This window comes from Hippopotamus amphibius, chromosome 2, assembly GCF_030028045.1.
Source record: "Hippopotamus amphibius kiboko isolate mHipAmp2 chromosome 2, mHipAmp2.hap2, whole genome shotgun sequence".
Lineage (NCBI taxonomy): Eukaryota > Metazoa > Chordata > Mammalia > Artiodactyla > Hippopotamidae > Hippopotamus > Hippopotamus amphibius.
Window position 1 is genome coordinate 70,987,134 of NC_080187.1, and position 22,159 is coordinate 71,009,292.

A 22,159-nucleotide genomic window follows, 5' to 3' on the forward strand; every position below is an offset into this window, starting at 1 on the left:
ATTCATAAGATCTGTGGTCTCAAAAATAATTTTTACAGCTTTCCTCCAAAAGTTTCTTATTAGAGAATCATCACTGAATGCCACCAGCATCACTTCTGCTCTCACTTCTCTTCCTCTTGCCACCGCTCAAGGAGGAAGTGTCAGGGTCAATCTCAGCAGCTTTGTGTGAAGATGGACCAATATACCCAAAAAAACCTCAGCAAGGACCACTCTCCACATTGGTTTTTCTGTGGTTCCCGTGGGCTGCATTTATGTAGTCACATAGGACATGCTTCTGAAGACAGAAGCAACTCCTATGACCTGTCACTGCTCCACCCCCCAGGAGCACACACCCCTTCAGAGACAGAGGGGGTCCATTTTGTTGAGAGATTTCCATGCCACACATCACAGAAGACCGGCTCACCCTTCCTGTGTAGGAACTGTCCATTCTTCATTAAAGGAGCAGTGCTAAAATATTTTCATCAATCCAAGAGCCGTGTAAAGACTTAATTGACCTGACAGGGTTGGATTTCCATGTCTACTGTTAGCTTCCTACCCTCCAAATTACTATAAAGACTGATTTGCACATATCACCACCTGAAGGAAACTCCTACCAGGATGTCAGAGATTCAGGGAGGCAATAATTAACACTTCTTCCCTTCCTAATTATGAAGGGACAGCAGTCAGACAGAGAGGGATTAAACTATCAGCTTTATTATGCTGCAGCATGACTGTGGTTATGGGTTCAAGTTGGGCTCAGATGCACAAGACATGATGGGTTTTAATCTCATATTACATTTAGGGGGCTTTCTAGAAAGATACAAAGCATGACGTGTAGTAGGCCCGACATCTTCATGTTATCCAGAGGCATGTGGGCTCACTTGGACACACAGAAGCCATAACTCTTCTTCCCTGTTAATGTCATATATCATTCTAGACATGCAGACCTGAGGTCTACATGCCAACCCACAACTCCCCAACCCCAGTGCAGAGTCACTTAATGGAGTTGAAAAGACATTCCCCATTTATCTTTGCTCTTTCTAAGGTAGTTCCGAGGGGGCCATTTGTGGGCCTGATGTCAACACTTCCCTTAGCATCGATAATTTAACATGTCTCCAGTCAACACCTGATCCTCTCTACCCCACCTGCCTTCACCCCTCCTACAGCCTCCCCATCTTGGTCAAGCTTGACTCCACCTGGCCGTTGTGCAGACCAAGCACCTTGGAGGAATCCCTGGCTCCTTTTCTCTTCTATGTGCCATACGTACTGCCCCCACCCAGTCCAGGCCACTGTCATCCCTGGCCTGGGTGATTGCAAGAGCTGTCCAGCTGGTCCTCTTGCTTTGACCCTTGCCTTCCCAAAGCCTGTGACTCCCAGCAGTGGGTGATTTTAAACATGGCAGAGTGAGCCCTTGAGAAAGGAAATGAAAAACCTTCTTCCTCTGCTCAAAGCCACCGGCTGACCTCCCCTCTCATGCAGTCTCTGTCCTACTCCACTCCTGTACTTCCTCCCTTCCCTCTGCACTAACTCTCTAGCCACCGGCCCTGCGTCTTTAGAACACCAGCAGCCCCCTGACCTATACATATTGATTTTTGCTTGTTTTCTTTATTCCCCTGTGAGTATGTTTTCTCCAGGAGGGCAGGAACTCTGTTTTTGGTTTGTTTTTCTACTGCTGTATCACCAGTGCCTAGAACAGAGCCTGGCATGTGTAGGAGGTAAATAAGTATTTCTTAACTAAGAAACTGAAAAATGCTTGAATGGCTGACTGACTGACATGGCTTAGCAGCGTGGGCACAGTGAGCCTCCTCAGCCTGCAGCCCGAAGTGAGGCCCACTTTCCACCCAGCCGTCAGCTTGCTGGGCAACCCCAGGCCCTCCTGACAGGGCCAGACAGCTGACCACTGCTGCTGCTCTTCCACTGGGCACTTTGGAGAGAGAGAGCCCTCAGGGGGTTGAGCCAGCTTAGTTCTTGCTTTCAAAACCACCTGGGGTGAGTGATGGGTGGGAGAGTGGGAAAATTACTCCAACTGGAGCCCCACCACAGAAAAGCACGAAGCCCCTGACGCACAACTGTAATTCAGTAAGAAGATAATGGTGGACCAAGGGTGTGCCCCAGAGCAAGCCTCTAGAGGAGGCCCGAGCCTGTCAGTTGCAGCGTAATCTCAAAGTGCAAAACCTATGGCAAAACCCCCAGTGCACAGATCTTGCTTTCTAGTACTATTCACTCATAAAAGGAAGCCAGTCTCCTTGGAGAAGTGGCAGATTCTAGGGCTGGTACAAGGATACAGGATGAACTGAGACTACCTTGTGGTATTGGAAATTAAGGAATTGCTCAAAAAAGCAAAAGGAATGGGACATGTCAAAGGGATGCAGGAGCCACCCTGGAAGAGCTGACCAAAGCTGGAATAATTTAAGCAGTAAAATAAGTAACATGGGGGACTTCCTAGGTGGCTCAGTGGTTAAGAATCTGCCTGCCAATGTAGAGGACACGGCCTGCCCCAGGAAGATTCCACATGCCACAGAGCAACTAAGCCCATATGCCACAACTATTGAGCCTGCGCCCTGGAGCCTGTGAGCCATAACTATTGAGCCCGCTGCTGCAACTACTGAAGCCCATGCACCTAGAGCCTGTGCTCCACAACAAGAGAAACCACCACAATGAGGAGCCTGCGCACCACAATGAAGAGTAGCCCCCACTCGCTGCAGCTAGAGAAAGCCCATGTGCAGCAAAGAAGACCCAACACAGCCAATAAAAATAAAATAAAATAAAAAATAACATGGTATTGGATTATAACTGAAAGTGTAAAATATCCATGAGTCCATGCTGATATATAAGTGAACGAATGAATAAATAAGTGGGGGAGAAGATATAAATCTTTCTTACTGAAGAATTCCAAATTATTTATTATTAATTTATATAATAAGGAGGTGGCGCTTAAGCCTCCCCTGATCATTATAGTATAGGCTATACTTAGTGACTTATTAGAGTATGGAAAGGGAAAAAAGTAATCTTACAGTGAAGAGACCTGACCAGCACTATCTTGGCCAGGTGGTCAAGGTCAACATCATCAGTGGTAAGTCATGTTGCTAGTATGTGGCCCATGATGTATAAGAAGGGCACGACGCCTCTGTAGTCTTCTTTCCCCAAGCCCATGAACCTAGTCTTACCGAGAGAAAAATGTCAGACGATACCAAATCAAAGAACGTTCTACAAAATACCTGACTAATACTCCTCAAAACAATCAAGGTCATGAAAAACAAGGAAAGTCTGAGAAAGGAGACATGATTACTAAATGTAATGTGGTGTCCTGAATGGGATCCTGGAAGAGAAGAAGGATGTTAGTGGAAAAACTATTATTAAAATCTGAATAGGGACTTCCCTGGTGGTGCAGTGGTTAAGAATCTGCCTGCCAATGCAGGAGACAGGGATTCGATCCCTGGTCAGGGAAGATCCCACATGCCGCAGAGCAACTTAGCCCGTGAACCACAACTACTGAGCCTGCACTCTAGAGGCTGCGAGCCACAACTACTGAAGCCTGCGTGCCTAGAGCCCGTGCTCCACAACAAGAGAAGCCACCACAATGAGAAGTCTGCGCACCACAATGAAGAGTAGCCCCTGCTTGCCACAACTAGAGAAAGCCCACGTGCAGCAATGAAGACCCAACACAGCCAAAAATAAATTCATTAAAAAAAAAAAAGTCTTCCTGAGAGGAGGAAACATTAAAAAAAAATCTGAATAAAGTGTGGAGTTTATTTAATAGTAATTTGCCCATGTTGGTTTCTTAGTAGTGACAAATATACCAAAAATATGTGTATATGGTAATGTAAGATGTTAACTGGCAAAATGGAATGAGAGGTATACAGGAATGCTCTGTATCACTTCTGCAGCTTTTCTGTATATCTAAAACTATTCTAAAATAAAAGGTTTATTTTAAAAAGTGGTGCAGAATTAGTAAGTACTTCCACTTACCGCCCACCTGAGCCCATGCAGCCAACAGCTTCAATGGCTGACCCTTCTTGATTCTTGGAGGAGCTTTGTTGGATATGACTGAACAGGCCTTAACTATAAAATGCCTTTTATGGCATCAGGCTTCAGTATACTTATTTCATCTGTTTATGCAAATGCTGTATCCCTTCACCTACTGGTTGGTCTTCAGCCATTTATTGCCTAATTGACACTATATTTTTTTAGACATATATGATTCACCTTGTCTCAGTTGTCACATTCACTATCATAAGGAAACATGTATTTAGCTTTTTAATATATAACTCCATATGTATGAGGCCATTTAGAAGGGAGGAAGCTACCATTTATTGGGTATCTCCTGCGTACCAAGCACTGTGTTCGGTGTGGTTTCATTCAATCCAAATAACACAGAGGGTTTGAATTTCGCCTACCTCAGGAATGGATTCTCTCTCTAGAGCTCATTGAAATGCTTAGAATTACTGACATACTAATCTTGTGTATAAAATTCCATTCCTCCTAGTCAGGGTGGAGAAAAGATAGTCTACAGGGTGAGTCTCCTCGGGTCTTAAATTTTCTTTTCTCTGATCTTGCATAATTTTAGGTAGTTATACCTTAGACAGGAGAGTAAACCCCCTCTTTGTTCTCTCTCATCTTTCACAACAGGAGTGGCTTCTGTATTGCCCTCGTGCAGGTCTGGCTGTGGAGTGTGATGCTGGTTGGGGCATATTGGGGCAGGCAGGGCAGGGGGCTGGGACCAGAGCTGTCTCCCGGAGTGTGGGAGCACAGTGTGATGGACAAGCACATGGATTTGGTGGTTCTTTTCTTCCCCACTTTCTGGTGTTGTCTATGACTCCTGCTGTACTTGGATCACAGAAGCAGAGAATACCAGCAGCTCTGCATAGCAAACACATTCCTTATTCTGTACCTGAACGCTCAGAAGGGCCTAGCAAAGGGGTGGATGTATTCATTTAACTTCTGGAGCTTATAACCTGTTCCTCGCTAGAATCCTGGGCACACTGTCCAGTGTACATTCTTATGTGTTCTCCACAGTGAAGTCATCTTTATAAGAGAGAGGAATAAAACAGTTTGCATGTCAGCGTGATGCTCCCATTCTCTCCTCCTCTGTGATGAAACTGCACTCTTCATTGCTTTAGTTAACCTGGAGCCGTTCACTTTACTTGCTCCTGATCCAGTCTTTATATCACCGTTGTCATTATCTAACTAGTTTGGTTTTTTTAAAACTTTATTTTGGAATACTTTTAGATTTACCGAAAAGTTGCAAAGATAGCACAGACAGTTCACGTAGCACTCATCCAGCTTTCCTTAACGTTAGAGTCTCTAAATAATGTTTTAATCCAAGTCATTGCCAAACAAAACATTTTTTGACAAGGATGAGGGTGAGGGAGGTGGGAGGAGGGGGATAGGAGTCTGATCCTTTGAAGTCAGCAATTCCTTAGAGGAAAACAATGATCACGCTTAAGCCCTTTTTTTAAAAATTTATTTAATTGGCCACATCAGGTCCTAGTTGCAGCATGCGGGATCTCGTTCCCTGACCAGGGATCAAACCCAGGCCCCCTGCGTTGGGAGTGCAGAGTCTTCGCCACTGGACCACCAGGGAAGTGTCCAGACTTAAGGCTTTTGAGCATCATGGGCTTGTATTTTCTCCAAAGGACCATGCATGTGGGCCTGATATAATCACAGGCCACATGTATTTTTTCCCCATAGATTCCAAGTGTTTAAAAAATGATGACTAAAAATTGTGACCAAGCTGTGCCTTGCAGGTGTTCAGATGAAATGAGTGAATCACTCAAAAGTGTATCTCTGCAGTTGTGCAAAGTGTCAGAGTCTACTATCTGTGGTTTTTGCTCGCCGGACAGGTTTTAAATTTTGTTTTTTGTTTTTTTTTGGACAAGTTTATATAATTTCTTGGAGATTGTTGTGAAAGGATTGAGAAATCAGGATAGCCATTTCCTTAATATCCATTTAAAATCTGTTCATTTCGTGTTAGTGGGACCATTAACTTGTCACCAAGCAGGACTCTATATAAAACAAAATTTAAAACTTAAAAAAAAAAAAAAGAAACGAGTGAATCTACCTGGTGGCTTTCCTGTTTATATCACCTGATATCTTTTATTTTCAGTCTGTCAAGAAGTAATAAAGGAATAGCTGTGAGGTAAAAGGGACTATTTCTGCAGGGAATTATATAACTGGTGCCTGCCAGTTCGTCACTCTGTCATAGGACAATATGATCAAACTAAGGTGCGCTCTGTGTGCAAAAGGGCCATCATCTTTTCCGGAGCCATTGTTAGTGAGTTGGGTTTCCTGGTGATTGAAAGTTCAATACCCACAGACTTGGCGCAGCTTCCAGGCTAGGCTTTCCTTTCTCTGAATTCTGTGGTTACTTGCCGCCTCCTTGAGGAGGGATATGTTGCTGTTTGGTTTCCTCTGATGGGTCTCATGTGCTATATTTCTTTTCTACTTCCAGAATTTGTTGAAAAATTCTTTTGCAAGAATGTGCCTCGAGATGTGGAGAGAGGAAATGAGGTACCCAGGCCACGCACTGTGTGAATAATCAAACTGCTAGTCTCAGTGTTTTTTAAATTTTGAAAAATCCCGGTGTTCCCAAATGGGAAAGACCTTGCTTGAGTAAGAAGGTCATTTGGTGATTAGATGGGCTTGGAATTTGGTGGATGGCAGAAGCTTTTCCGAAAGCCAGGTAAGGATTTCAGAGTTTTTCCCAACAATCATTGCTTTAGCAGAGTTGTGGCAATTGGAGTGAAAATGCCTTTAAAGTGGCTCGTGGGTAATTATGTGTATTAACAAATGATTCAACGCAGCTGGGAACCTTGGCAAACAGCCATGACTTCTCCAGGTGTTCCTATTCTCTTATTTAGGCACATTTTTTTCTCTAATATGCAAAGTTGCTGTCATTAAGCACCAAGATAAAACGTGCAGCATCACAGAATAAAGATATTGAGTGTTGTGAAATCCAGAATCATAAGTAAGGTAAAAGGCTGAGAGGGGAATAATAAAGTGTACTTTTCACACTGTTTTAAAGAGCATGTTTCTCTTGGAGCTTATATTGTTCGTATAGTTCAGATGCAAATACTTCATGTAGCAGGGACAACAAACTATAAGTACAGGACTATTTATAGCCTCTCTGGCTTCTTGGATCCTAGAAATTTGTGTCGATGATTGGAAACATTGTGGGAAAAGTGCTGCAGAATTGGAGGAAGCCAAATAGGCCCCTGAGATTTTGTACCAGAAAGGAATAAAACTAGTAAAAGGAGGAGGGACGGAAGTGAACTGGATGGGGAGGACAGTTTTGGGGGAGCTTAGAGAAAGAAGTACCGCCCCAGAGGGCACTCCAGAGTGTGAGAAGTTTGAAAGAGAAATAAACAGAGAAGCAGGAGTGTAAGACATTTTATGGGAATTGGGTCTCCTTTAATATTTTTAGAAAGACCCCAGTAAATATTTGAATTGCTGCTTAAATTATTTTTGATGGTTAAATTGATGTTTATTTGAATGAGACACAGAGACAGGCTCTAGAAGAGACATGTTACATTTTTGCTACATTGACATATAGGATTCTAGATTGGAGGTGAGTGTCTCAGATTTATTCAAGAATTGAGACAAGAGTACAAACTTATATCTGCCTTATCCATGGAATATATTAGGTTACTGAGTGAGCAACAATAAGACATGAAATATGATTATTCTTAGAGTTAGGCTGAAAGCCAGAAGGGTACTGGGTTGAAATTGGGATTACAACTTTCCAGAGAAAACATGGTTTGGGAATAGATATTCCAGATGGAGACCCAGTCTTGTGGGATATTATGAGAGATCTCCAAGATGAGGAAGTCTGAAACACTTCCTAATAAAATGTCATCTGGGAGTTAGGTTTTTATCCAACCTCAACAGTAATCCAATTTCTCAAGAAACTGGAGTCATCCATGGAAGAGGATGGAAGGCTGGTGATAGAGACACTTTGGTCAGTTCAAGGCTCCTTTCCAGCACCAGCAGCTGAGGCCTCACCCCCTAATGTGGACTGGGCCATGACTGTGGGGTTGCAGTCAAACAGGGAACCACAGAACCATGGCCAGGGCTCCTCCCTGCCAGCCACCAGTGATATTTGTGGACAGCTCCATGCCAGACACCACACAGAAGACCCTGCGCTGTGGTTAGCCAATGCCAATGAGACCCTGCATGGTAGTAAACCTAGAAGGGTTAAAAAGTCTTGGAACTTCCCTTGTGGTCCAGTGGTTAAGACTCTGCACTTCCACTACAGGGGGTGCGGATTTGATCCCTGGTCAGGAAACTAAGATCCCACATGTGGCACAGCCAAAAAAAAAAAAAAATTAAAAATTAAAGTCTTCTGTTGTGTTCCTCTATTGGTGTTTTCCATTTTGGTTTCCAAACTTTGGGATCTGGGCTCTGTGTTGTACATCGATGAGCTAGGATGAGGTAGGTAGAAGGAAAGAAAAGAGAAGAGATGCTTGGTCTCCACGCAGTATATGTCCTGTGTGCAAAGGTCATGCATTTAATTTCTTTTATTTTGAAGATGTGTGACCTTTCCTCTCTCTTCTAATGTATTAGTTACCCACTCTCTCCTGTTCCATTCCAGGAGCACAAAAGAGATGCTGATTTCTCACAGTGGCTACTGCTGCCTGAGGAAATATGGATTTGTATATTTTCCCTTCTGTCACACAAGGAGCTTGCTCGGGTTGCACAAGTGTGTCGCCACTTCCACTGGCTTGCAAGTGATGAAAGCCTCTGTAAGCAGACAAAACAATATTTCAAATGAATGGGCCATAATTGGGAAGAAAATTTCCATTTGACTTCATCAGTTTTGCTTTCTAATTTTTCAGTTGTGTGAGGGAAGTCCTTTGGAAAGTTCATTACACTTTTCTGGCTGTTGTCACGTTGGCTGGTCTGTACAGTACTGTCATTTATTAATTAAATTTTCATCCAACCTATAAAATAGGTGCTGTGGTGATAAAGAGGAGAGTGAGCCATTGGCTCCACCCTAAAAGTACTTTTGTGCTAGGGAGACAGATCTATAGACAATTAACTGAGACACAACAATAATGGCAATAATAATGATAATTAGTCATTTATTGAGTACTTACTATGTGTCAGGCATGGTATTTCATGTACTTTATCTCATTGATTTCTTCCAACAATAATATGACTCAGAATTTTCTCCATCCACATCTTCCAAATGAAGGAAGTCAGTCTTGGAGAGGTTAAATAATGTGCCTACATTCTCATGGCTAGTAGATGGCAGGGCCTATAGTTGAATTCCAGTACTGCTATTACTCAGATAAAAAGCAAAATGTTGGTTAGCTGTGGAAGGAAGGAGTAATCCAGGAGGAGATAGCATTTGTTCCAAATAATGAAGAATGAGAAATAGTTTGAAAGGTGGAGAAATGGAAGGTAGAGGGAAGAAGGTCATTCCAAAGAGGGTGAATAGCAAGATTAAAGCAAAGAGTCATTGCATCAGTTAGGGATTGCCTTTGGCTACTGGTTTCAGAGACATAAAGTAATAATGGCTTAAACTAGAAAGGATTTTTTTTTTCTCACATAACATGAAACCTATAGATAAGTTGCCCAGGACTGATTTAATAGCTCAGTGATATCACTGAGCCAGGTTCCTTCTCTATTTTTGTTCTGCTATCCTTAGGTCATGGCTTCTATCTTCAAAGTTACTTGATGGCCACAAAATGGCTGCTGGAGTTCCAACCATTGCATCAGAGTTCCAGAAAGGAAAAAAAAGGTAGAGAAGGGTAGAAAGGCAACTATCATCTACATAAACCCCCATTTAAATATTTCTTAAAACCCCTTCAATGATATTTTATATCTCATTGGTCACCTCTTTTTATTAGGTAGAAAAGGAAATTCAGGGTTTTTTATGTAGGTACGTCACTTTCCCCAATGTTACAGGGCTACTGTTAGGAAGAAGAGGAACACGGATATTGGAGAGGTAATTAGCTGCATTTGCTATAGACAAAAAGAGTGAGCACATGGCTCATGGAAAGTGGAGTTGAAAATATTGTGGAGGTCAAGCTGTGGAGAGAGTCCCTTAAATGCTGTATACTAGGATTATATTTTATCCTCTAGATAACAGGGAACATTTGAGGGTTTGAGCAGGGAGTGACAGTTGCAGAAAAATCAGTCTGGAAGCAATGAGAAACATGCATTAGGCAGAGAAAACTCTATAGATAGGAAGAAAATTCAATAAACTGGAGTCTGAAATGTATCTCGGGCAGAAGAAGGTATCAGGATGCTACTAGTGGGCACAAAGAGGAGGGGATGCATGCCCAAGACCCTCTGCCACTAGAATCAACAGGGTGGCGTAGCTGGTGATTGGTGGGGGATTGGTGTCCACAGCAACTGAGGTTTCTGGCCTGACGGACAGGGAGAATGCAGTGGCTTTCCTAACTGTCTTATCGTGGCTTCATTCCGTCATTAGAGAAACAGTGCTCAATAATACATTGAGAACAAATCCCAGCAGCCAAGCTCTGTTATTTCAAAGGCAGGGCTGAGTTTTTAACAAGGCACCAGGGGTTAGTGAAGAAGGAGTTGCCTAATTTGGGTCACTTGGCTTTTTTGGATAACTTGCTCCTGGGTGTTTGTGGTAATCTTTTCCCTAGGCAGCAGAAAGATCAAAGGATTCCAAAACCAGGGGTTTTAAACTTTGGCTCGAGGGGCCACATTTGCAAGCCACCTGTTTTTATAAATAAAAAAAATTTTGGAATGCAGCCGTGCTCATTTGTTGACATGCTTATGGCTGCTTTCTTGTTACAGTGGCAGAGTTGAGTATTTCGACAAAGACCATATGGCCTACAAAGCCTACTGTATATACTAAAGTTTCTTCAAAACTTTCACAGAAAAAAGTTTGCTGGCTTCTGCCTAAAGCATTAGACTGCCTGATTCCTTTTCTTCCAGGGTAATTTCTATGGAAGGAGAATACTATGGACTGTTTTGCTCCTGTGAGCTTTAGGGGCTTAATTAGTACTTTTTATAATGTTTAAGCTTTCTTGAAAAACAAAATTTAAAAACTAAACAATATCAAATAAAACAAAAATAAAATTTTGTTCTATTCGCCTATTGTCTTGGGTGTTTATATAAATTATGTGGCCGTAGAAACATATTAGAAATTAACTGCAAGCCCCAGACAGGGCTCTTTTTATGTTTCACATTTAATACATACTTGTTTTTGCCATCTCAAGTGTATATACTGAGTCCTCAAATTTAAATTTTCCTCTAGTGAAGCAAATAAGAAAAGCAAACCTCTTGTTTTGTGTCTAGCCTTAATTAAAGGTCATTTTAAGATTATGATTTTAGGCATCATGCGTTTCAACACTGGGACAAATGTTTGGAGGAGGGTGGAAACAGAATAACTCTTGCATGGAGTGAGAGGATTCTTTCAGGAGACCTTTACTCTGCAAACGGTTGCTAGGGCAGCCCCTCTAATTTCCACTGGAGCTTCACATTCACTAAAATGAGAGGGGGAAAAGTCAGGAATAAACAAGGCAGCTCCTGAGCTTTGGGGCCACGTGGCTGTGCAGGGGCAACCCTGTGTGGCTGCCGCAGTTCAGGGCCTGTCAGGAGTCCCGTTGAGGGAAAGCGGCTGAGGCCTCCAGTTCATCTGTTCTAGGCGCCCACAGTCTCCCTGGTTTAAGTTCAGACCTTCAAAAGCTGCTAGTCTCCCTGCTTTGCAATATCCCCTTAGTGGAATCTCATCTGGCCCATGGCCATTAGCAGCTCCAATTGAGAAACAGCCCTAGAGACTCATTATGCTTTCTGGAAGCTTGCTGTTGAGAACCTCACACTACATTATACAGCCTGTCTCTGTGGCACCTGTGGGTAGGTCTCAATAGCTGAAATAGTTGTACTTCTCCTAAGTGACTCTCTTTCAGCTCATGACACAGAATTGTGTAATTGTGCTGCTTTAGTTCTCTAACATGTATAAAGGACTTTGGGGGTATTTACTGTTGACCTGAAACAAACAGACCGCCAGATATTTCTCCAGGAAAGATACGTTTGTTTGGAATCATCAGCGAATGGCAGTCCGGGGTTTGCAACCATGGCAGCCATGTGTAAGTCCCCACACAGCAAGGGAAGGAGGCTGGGGGTGGGGGTGGGGGGGTGATGTAGTAAACAAAGAGTCCATGGCTTTTCATTGGCTGAGTCCTTGCCAGGAAAGAAGAAGAGTCTTTCTTGTGCTCGGCTACGCTGGCAGGGTGTGAGTGCTCCCCCTGCTGGTCTAGTGACTCTATTTAATTCAGGTTTCTGTTGGTTAATTTTTCACGTTGTTTTGTTGACCAAGCATGTTCCTGGCTCTGGTAAGTTTTCCTGTCCTTGTTTTCTCTTTATGTCATTTTTTGTTCTTATGTAAAATATTTTTATAATTTAAAATAATATTTAAAAATATATACTGTACTGTCTACAGGCCCTTATAAACAGCCTGCATTTGTTTTGGGACGCGGGCTCTGTAAAAAACAGTGGTCTTTAAACTTGATCGTGGGTCAGACTCACGTGGAAGCCTTGTCAGAACACAGATGACTGCCCTCCTCCACAGTCTGTGATTCCTGAGACTGGGACCCCAGAGAAGAGCTTCCCCCCGAGTTGGCACCACCCTTCAACCTCATCTTCCTGCTGCTTTCCATTTGATCAGATTCCTTGTTGTCCCCTGACAGCTTTCTCTACTTTCCAAGGCCTTTTCTGATCCTTTGCCCTGATACCTCTTTCACCTGACCTACACTTTTCCCCTTTCTCTACCAGACCATACCTGGTGCAGCTCAAATGCTACCAAGAACTTCATGAAAACATTCTGGTTCCTCCCTAAACCGTCCTTGAGTGATGAGTGAGTAGCTTACAATGAGGAGGATGTCATTCCTTCCCCCATTTACTTGTGTCCAAGTTGCACCCATCATCAGTAAATTGTAGGATCCCTGTTCTTCCCCTGTGGCAGCCCTTGTTCTCAAAGTATGGTCCAGCAATATCAATCAGCCTTACCTGGGGACTTGCTGGAAATGCAGATACTCCACGGACCCCACCCAGACCTGAACAAGGAACTCTGGGGCGGCGCCCAGCAAGCTGAGGCTTCACAAGCCCTCCAGGTGATTCTGATAAATAGAGGAAAGCTAATTATTGGCAAGTGGCCCCTGAATCCCTCCCAGAGGGTTGCCTCCTTTCAGATGAAATCCCTACTCTCTAATTACTAACAGGCTATTTTAAGAGTTGAGATTTTGCATTTCTTAGAAGATGAACAGGTTTAATTTCCTCAACAGTTTGCTTTAAAAACAAAGTGAGGATGTTTTCTCCATAAGTTTAACATTTCACTGACGTTATTACGTAGTACAAATGCCCTGACTGCTTTTTTAAATGATTATAATTCAACCATAGATATTGAGTACTTTGGAGTGCTATAACAAATTGGATAATAATAATTTAAAAGAAGTCAAGCTAGCTAACAAAAGGAAGAAAAACGCTGCTGATTAAATTCACTAAAATTAAAAAAAAAGTCCATTTAAAGTAAACTATTTTCATATCTAAAATTTTCTAATGCCTTAATTTTTGTCTAGTATATGTATACTTTCTCATAGGAAGAATTGAAAAAAATAATGAATTCAGTACAAAACTACAGTGTTCAAGGATTTGCAATGTATTGCTTATTGTCAAGTGAACTGGTAACTGCTTGACCATGTATACAGAGTAAGAATGTTTTTTCTACACAAACACAAAATTGTGTACATATAGACATAATTTGATGAGTTTTATTGGTTACACTCATGAAACCACCATCACAATCAAGATGTAGAGCACTTCTGTTTCCTTCCACAATTTCTTTGTGTACGCTTGCATAATACCCCACCTTGGACCCCTGGTCTCAGGCAACATTTTGTTACTATGGATAAATTAACATTCTATAAAAATAGACCCATACAGTATGTACTCTTTTGTGTCTGGCTTCTTGAAGTCAGCATGATGATTTTGTGATTCATCCATGTTGTTGCATATAGTAGTTATTCATTCCTTTTCATTGCTGAGTCATATTCTACAATATGGAGGTACCACATTTTGTTGATCCATTCGCTTGTTGATGGACATTTTGAGTTTTTGGCTGTGGGAAAATAGTGCTGCAGTGAACATTCATGTACAAGCCTTTGTGTGGACATGTTTTCATTGGGGTAAATGCCTAGTGAATGCTGGGTCATATGCTACACAGAAACATTACCATTTTTTAAAAATCTATCAAACCATTTTCATATGAGTTGTATGATTTTTACATTTCCACCATCATGTATAAGACTTCTGGTTGTTCTACCCTTGGTGTCATCTATCTTTTTATTTTTGGTCATTCTGATGTGTGTGTAGTGGTATCTCATTGTGTGTTTAATGTGCATTTCCCTGATGACTAGTGATATTGAGCAGCTTTTTACATGATTATTGGCCTTTTGTATATCCTCTTTTGTAAATTGTTCAAATAGCTTACCCCCTTTTTCTTTGAGTTGTTTTTCTTTTTATACTGTAAGAGTTCTTTATGTATTCTGGATGTAAGTCCTCTATCAGATACATGTATTACAAGTACTTTATCCCACTTTGTGGCTTGTCTTTTTGTTTTCTTAATCCATGTCTTTCAAACAGCAAAACTTTTTTTCACTTTGATAAAGTCCATCTTAATTTTTTTCTGTAGTATGTGCTTTTCATATCCTATCAAAAAAATCATTGCCTACCACTAGGTCACAAAAATTGTCTCCTATTTTTTTTATAGAATTTTTATTGGTTTAGCTTTTACATTTAGGTTATTTATTCATTTTGAGTTAATTTTTTAGTGATGTTCATTTTATTTCCATAATGATATGCAGTTCTTCCAGCACCATTTGTTGAAAAGACTGTCCTTTTGCCAAAGAATAGCCTCATTATCTTTTTCAAAAATCAACTGATCACGTTAAGCATGGATCTATTTCTGTAATCTCTATTCTGTTTCATTAATCTATATATTTATCCTAATGCTAATACTGTGCTATCTTCCAACTCATGAAATTGATCTACTTCTCCATTTATTTTACTTTTTAAAATAATATTTCTCAGCTATGTTTAGACATTTTATTGAGGAGGTTTGCATATCTTTTGTTAAATTTATTCCTAAATATTTAATGGTTTTTGATGCTACTGTAAATGAAATTTTTTTAAATTTTATTTTTCTAACATGTGCTGCTGGTAAAAAATATATATACAATTTTTTATAGTGACTGTATCCTGTTACCTTTTTAAGTTCACTTTTATATATATACATAATATTTGTTTTTAGATTTCTGAGGATATAAATAATGATGTTAACCTGTATATAGAGACAGTTTTACATCTTCCTTTCCAATATTTTTCCCTCTTATCTTTGATGCAATGTGTAGGACCTTCAGGACAACATTGAATAGCAATGGTGAGAGCGTTCATTCTTGCCTTTTTCCTAGTCTTAGGGGGAAATAGCTTAATATTTTACCATTAAGTATGATGTTGGTTGTTAATTTTTAATAGATGACATTTATCAAATTGAGGAAGTCTTCTTCCACCCCTAGTTTTATTAAGGGTTTTATCATAAATTGATATTGCATTTTATCAAATGCTTATTATGATTCTAGTGAAATGACACACTTTCCCTCTTTATTCTGTTAATATGATGAATTACATTGATTTTAGAATATTAAACCAATTCTTCATTTGAATATTAAACTCAAGCACATCATGGTACATGATCCTATCCATTGAGTTGTTTTTTTTTTAATTTAGATATAATTGATCTACAATACTATGCTAGTTTCAGGTGTACTACATAGTGATTTGTATAGATTATGAACTGATCACCACAATAACTCTAGTAACTATCTGTCCCCATATGAAGTTATTATAATATTATTGACCATATTCCTTATGCTGTATATTACATCCCTGTGGCTTATTTGTTTTATCACTGGAGGTTTGTACTTCTCAATCCCCTCCGTTCATCCACCCCCTCAACCTGTCCATTAAGTTCTTAATATTGTTTCTTCTTATCTTTCAGTTCTAGAATTTGTTTCTTTATCAAATCTGCTATACTGCTTTTAGAGCTTCTGGATTCATTTTAAGATTTTATTTTCTGGAATATAGTGACCATACTTATTTTATAGCCTGTGTCTGATAATTTGTAGCTCTTGGAGTCTCTTTATGTTTTCTCTTGTTTGTACAGGGTTTTGTTCATGTTCTCTCCTTATAAGATTTGTTTTCTTTGATTATATGTGGAATATTGTTTTTGGAAAGCTATCTGTGGGGAAATTTGAGACCAGTTATTTTTATTTGATTCTGCTTGGCCTCTGGACTCACTACTAACACAGTATCAACTTTATCTAATTTTAGTGCTTGAGATTTTCTTGGCCACCTAGAAGAGTCCAAGTCCCAAGGCTGGTTTACTTTCAGTTCACACTTAGTCCTAGAATTCAGATGAAACCCATGTGTGGTTACCTTGGAACTTTGTCCTGTCCTGGTCCTTGCAGGGTGGGTTCTTTCTTGTGATTCCCTCTGTCCCCAAGAGACTGAGAAAATCACTGCTTGGCCTCTCAGCTGCCTTTGCTGGATAGGCATATGCCTTAGGAAGGAGGAGTTTCAAATGCTAGACTCACCACACTGGGTTACAGCTTTTCCAGAATTTTAGCAGGTAGTTTCTCACCATCTAGTTAGCTTTTTAGCACTTTCAATGACTTTTTAAAAATGCTTTTTTATGTAGCTTTTTCAGTTGTCTTCAGTGGGAGATTTGGTTTGATTTACCCAAAGCTGATGCCCTGATGTTGCCTCCTTGATCCCTTTAAAAATAAGCCCTAGGTGATAGTCACACTGTGGATTCTGTATCTGCTCCCCAGAGCATATACTTTGACCTGCTCTTTGGAGGAGAGGAGTTCTTTCCCAAACATAGTTCTCTGGTTTGCTTGTACGTTTGCTTCAGCCTGCCTCTCCCTTTTGGGCATCTTATTATTTAGGGTTGAGTTGAGTCAATACTAGTCCATCCTGTCCTACACACTCCAGGAAGTGCATACCAAGCCCCAAGTGCATACCAAGCTCCTTGAAAAGTCTTCTTAAAATCTCTCTCTCTAGGCTTGAGAGGAGGATTGAGTACATGGTTGTTACCCACAGTACATCAACAACTCTTTCCAAAGAAATTCTCTCAATTCCGGCTTCTAGCCTCTTCAGCTCCAACCCTTTGATCCTCTCAGAGTAGGTGAGTGGCTAAATGTTGCAAAATTGGTTTTCAGAAACTCCCCTTAATAAACAATTTGAACCTGGGTAATTGGCACATATTGCCTTGATTGCTGAATTTGAAATATTTCAACGTCCTATTATGTATTTTACAAATTTTTCCCAGTTATGTGCCTTTTGATTTTCTATGATGTTGATTTGGTATAACAATGTTAAATTTTAATATAATGAAATCTTTTTATGGTTTCTGACTCTGTTCTTTTTACTAAAAAAAATACACGTTTTATACTTCTGAGGTTGTTAAAATATTTACCTATATTTTCTCCTGCTACTTTTATTAATTCCTTTTCTACATATTTAATCCATCTGGCATTTAGCAAGTTAGGGAATCTAACTTTTTTTCCAAATGGTAAGTCACCCAAATACGTGTATTTTTTTCTGAGTTCTTATATTCTGTTGCATTGGTCTGTCTGATCAGTCTGCTAATGGTAATATAATTGATTAATTGAAACCACAATGTGGATGCATTTGTCTAGGTGTTTACAGTAATCTGATGATGTAATTCTTTGTTAGACAATTGCTTTTTAATTAAATAGCCTTATTGAAGATGTTGCCATGAAATTATACTTAAAAATTAAATCACAGATTCCTTTTGATTTATAGTATATTTTTGGTCATCCAGTGATGGTATGTGTGCGGGAAACTCCCAGTTTTCGTGATCCAGTCAAAGAAAGCTTTAAGGCTGTAAACAAAACACGTTTGAGGTGGTGCCAACATCTGGTGACTAGTTTGAATTTCATCTGCTAGTAGTCAGAGATTCTGGCTTCTGTGACATTCTCACGGTGAAACTCAAAGCTAAAAATTAACTAGCTGTGTTAATAAAACTGAATGGCTGGAAGCAGCAGATTTTAGTGTCGCAGACACAATGCGTTAGTGTTTTAGACATCAGGCACATTGTTGTTTATAATGAGCGGAACTCCTGAGCTAGGATCCTGAAAATGAGGCTAAACGCTTTGAGCAGTTGCATGCTCAGGGCACCCAAGGGGACTGTGTGGTCACCTTTGGGCCACACCAGAACCTCCTTCAAATGAAATGGAATTCAACTTGCCATGAATGAGAGTAGATACTCCCTTTGGGGACTGATCTGAACTGGTTATGTTTCCCTGTTTCCAGGAGTAGATAAATATACAGAAAGGAGTTTGTACAATATTACCATGAATTTTCAGTTTTGTTTACTAAATTATGTAAGAAGGTAGTTTTGTAAATACTTAAAAACATTTTTATTGTTATTGTTTATTTATTCCCTACTTTTTTCCTAAAATGATTTGAGATATTTATAAAAGTAAGAAATATAATGTTTCCTCTTGTAAGATAATGATATTAAGGCAAAAGAAAAATAAGGATCTTATAGAAAAAGGCAAGGGGGGAATAAATACGTAGAAATGTATACTCTTTTTATCCTTCCATAATCATAAAGTCACTGCACAACAGACTCTGAATTTTATTGGGCCTCGAGAAAGAGGTGAACGTGCTGTATCACAAAATTCTCACAGTTCAGAAAAGGGAAACAAGCCAGTTACTCAGAGAAATGGCTTTTCACAGAAGTATATTCTTTGTTTTGGAGACACTTCTGCAATGTTTCATTTGATTGTTTGTTTTTAGGGCAGTGATGTTACTGTCTATGTTACTTTCTGTGATGCTGTTTAGGTTTTGTGTTTTATAAACAAATTTTATCTTATATGTGATGAATATATCCATAAGTCAATTTCACAGCACTGTCTCTAACTCATATGTGTTAATCAATTATTTAATAAGTACTTCTATGTGCACAGTATTGCCTAGTGCTAAGAGATACAAGGATAAAGAACACAAGTTATCACACTGCCTTTTGAAATAAATCTAGGTAGGCAAATAGTGATATTGGTGATGACAACGACGGTGGTTGTTATGCAGAACCATGAAGGCAGTGCTCAAATGACTGAAGTTGGAGAGCATGGTTGTAGATGGTTGATAGTGGTGCTAATGAAAAGGTTTTGGTAAGGGATTAAATAATCAGATTTGTGGTTTAGAAAGATTACTTTTGTTGCCATGTAGAGAATAGATCGGCAGTGCAGAAAGATGGAAGATTGGCAAGCAATAAAGGCTTGAATTAAGGCAAAGACATGATGGAAAAAGGCCACCTCTCCAGACAATTTAATGTGAATTGAGAAGGGAGGAAGACCTGAGGAAAGCTCCCAGATTGCTGGCTTGGGTGGCTAGGTATTTGGATATAACTAAGCAGAATGTGGAGTGTAACAAGAGAGACCAAAGAGCTTTGGAGAAAAAGAGAAGTTCAGTCTTAGATGTGTTTATTATTGTTATTGAGGTGTCTGTGAGTTATAACAGAAGTGCCCAGTAGGCATTTGGATTCATGGTACTAGAGCTCAGTGGGGGTAATTGAGGCATGAGATATAGAGCACAAGATATATAGAAAACAAAAAGTGAATGGATTAAACAACCCAATAAAAAGGCAGAGAGATGTGTTAGACCAAATTTAAAAAATATGACATAAAGGGATGAAAAATGTATATCATGCAAACCACAGCCAGAAGAAGGCAGGAGTGGCTTTGCTAATATTAGACAAAAAATATATTGAAAGTAAAAAATTACTAGAGATGAAAAGGGAAGTTTAATAATGATAAAAGAGTCAACCCATCAGGAAGATATAACAATTATAAACACATACACACAACAGAGCCCCAAATACATAAAGCAAAACCCTTTAGAAGCAAAGTGAGAGATAGTCAATTTTTTTTAATTTTTTTTATTTTTTGGGGGTACACCAGGTTCAATCATCTGTTTTTATACACATATCCCCGTATACCCTCCCTTCCTTGATGCCCCCCCCTCGAGTCCCCCCCACCCTCCCCGCCCCAGTCCTCTAAGGTATCTTCCATCCTCGAGTTGGACTCCCTTTGTTATACAACAACTTCCCACTGACTATCTATTTTACAGTTGGTAGTATATATATGTCTGTGCTACTCTCTTGCTTCGTCTCAGTTTCCCCTTAGAGAAATAGTCAATTTAACAATAAAAGTTGGGGACTTAAAAACTCCACTTTCAATAATAGATAGAATTACTAGCGAGAATATCAACAAGGAAATAGAGGAATCGAACAACACTTACACAAACTAGATTTCTGTAAAGCAGTCTATGCAACAAAAGCTGGATATACATTCTTTTCAAGCATACATATTAAATTCTGCAGGATATACCAGATGCTAGACCGATAACCAAGCCTGAGTACATTTAAAAGAATTGAAATAGTACAAAGAATGTTCTTTAACCACAATGAAATTAAGTGAATATAGACACAAAGCCTGCAACAAAAACTAGAAAACCAAATCCAGTAACATATAGCAAGGATTTTATACCATGACCAAGTAGGATTTACCAGGAATGCAAAGTTGGTTAGCATCAGAAAAAAAAAAAGTTAATGCTCTATATCAATAGGCTAAACTTCTTCTGTTGGCAATGACACAGTCCTCACAGTATCTAACTGCTGACACGACCCAGACTTGCGTATTATTTTACACTCTGGCTCCTGGGCTCCTGCGTCAGTGGGCAGCCCACAGCTAGTTCCTGGACTTGTCTTTCTGGTTGGTTGTTTAGAAAAGGCTTACAGGTGTAATAGTGCGTTTCCTGTGAACTTCAGTCTCTATTAGCAACTCTGTGTGTCAAGTGTAATTGAGAATTCTTACCAAGTCACACAGGCTGCACCCGGCTATCTTGGGGGAGGCCCATACAATCTTGTGTTTGCTTTGTGGACAAGGGCCAATTCGTTTTTTTCACAACATGTTGGGACACTCAAACAGTTAAACGTGCAGCTCCAGGCTTGGCGCAGAGGAACGTGCAGTTTCCTGGTGCCAACTTGGGAGAGCAGAGCTGCATTCACCTGCACTGGGAGCTGTCACGCTTCCTGCTTAGGTAGTGATTAAATCCAGGACTGTGCTCTTTATTGTTCAGGGGACACTGTGTAGCCTCAGTGAGGATTAGGAATGGCTGTGCCTTTAAGAGAATCCTTTTAGAGGCAAGCCTTTGTTTCTTTAAAATCTGGAGTTTCTGCAACTTATCCTCCCTTTAATATACCTGAATGTATCATCTCCTTGATGTCCTATTTACTCTTTATTTTATTTTCAATACAACTTAAATCTGAACTGTGATTTTGTTTTAGGAAAAAAACGTTTATAAATGCTTCTGTACTGAAAGTTGTAGAGTAGCTTAGAAACGGTAGGATAAAAGGACTATTCAGTTTTATATTACTTCTAGTGTATTTTGGTTTCTACTTTTTAGCTATTGCAACTTCCACTACCCCCTGAACCTTTCTCTGTCTTTCATTTAGCTCTTAGCTACGAGGAGCAGTAATAAGAGATAAAGTGACAGGTAGTGGAGCCAGTTTGTAAAGGTTTTATGATGCCATTGTGAGAGCTGTAGCTTTTACTTCGGAAGGAGATGAGAAGACATTGGAGATTATTGAGCAGACATCTTAAAAAACCTAATTGCAATGCCATTATCATACCTCATAAAATTAATAGTAAGCCATTAATATCATCACACACCCAACCAATATTTATACTTCTAATTATTCCATAAATGTCATACTTTGAGTTTTTTTTTAAATCAGTATTCAAATAAGGGACACACATTGCAATTGGTTGATATGTCTGTTTGTCCTTTTTAATCTATGGGCACTCGCTCGCTCTCTTCCTCCATCCCTCCCTCCCTCCCTCCCTCTCTCTCTGTCTCTGTGTGTGTGTGTGTCTTTCTCTCTTTCATTTTATATTTTTAACCTTTAATTTATTTGTGGAAAAGATGGAGACTGCTGTTGCTGGAGCTGTAGAGAGTCCGCATCCTGGACTTATGATAGGATGCACTCTAACATGTCTCTCTGCCCCCTGTATTTCCTATCAGTTGTTGGTTAGACTTAGAGGTCTGTCAGATT

General features: G+C 40.0%; 1 protein-coding gene across 1 annotated transcript in view; it reads left to right on the forward strand.

Annotated features, from left to right (window-relative positions):
- Nucleotides 1-2,967: 2,967 nt before the first annotated feature.
- The window catches only part of LOC130844375 (F-box/LRR-repeat protein 20-like), a 95,008-nt gene continuing 75,816 nt past the window's right edge, over nt 2,968-22,159 (forward strand). Inside the window, exon 1 of the mRNA XM_057720652.1 lies at nt 2,968-3,052. Within this exon, the coding sequence (XP_057576635.1) occupies nt 2,968-3,052 (85 nt within the window). The remainder of the gene's footprint in view (nt 3,053-22,159) is intronic.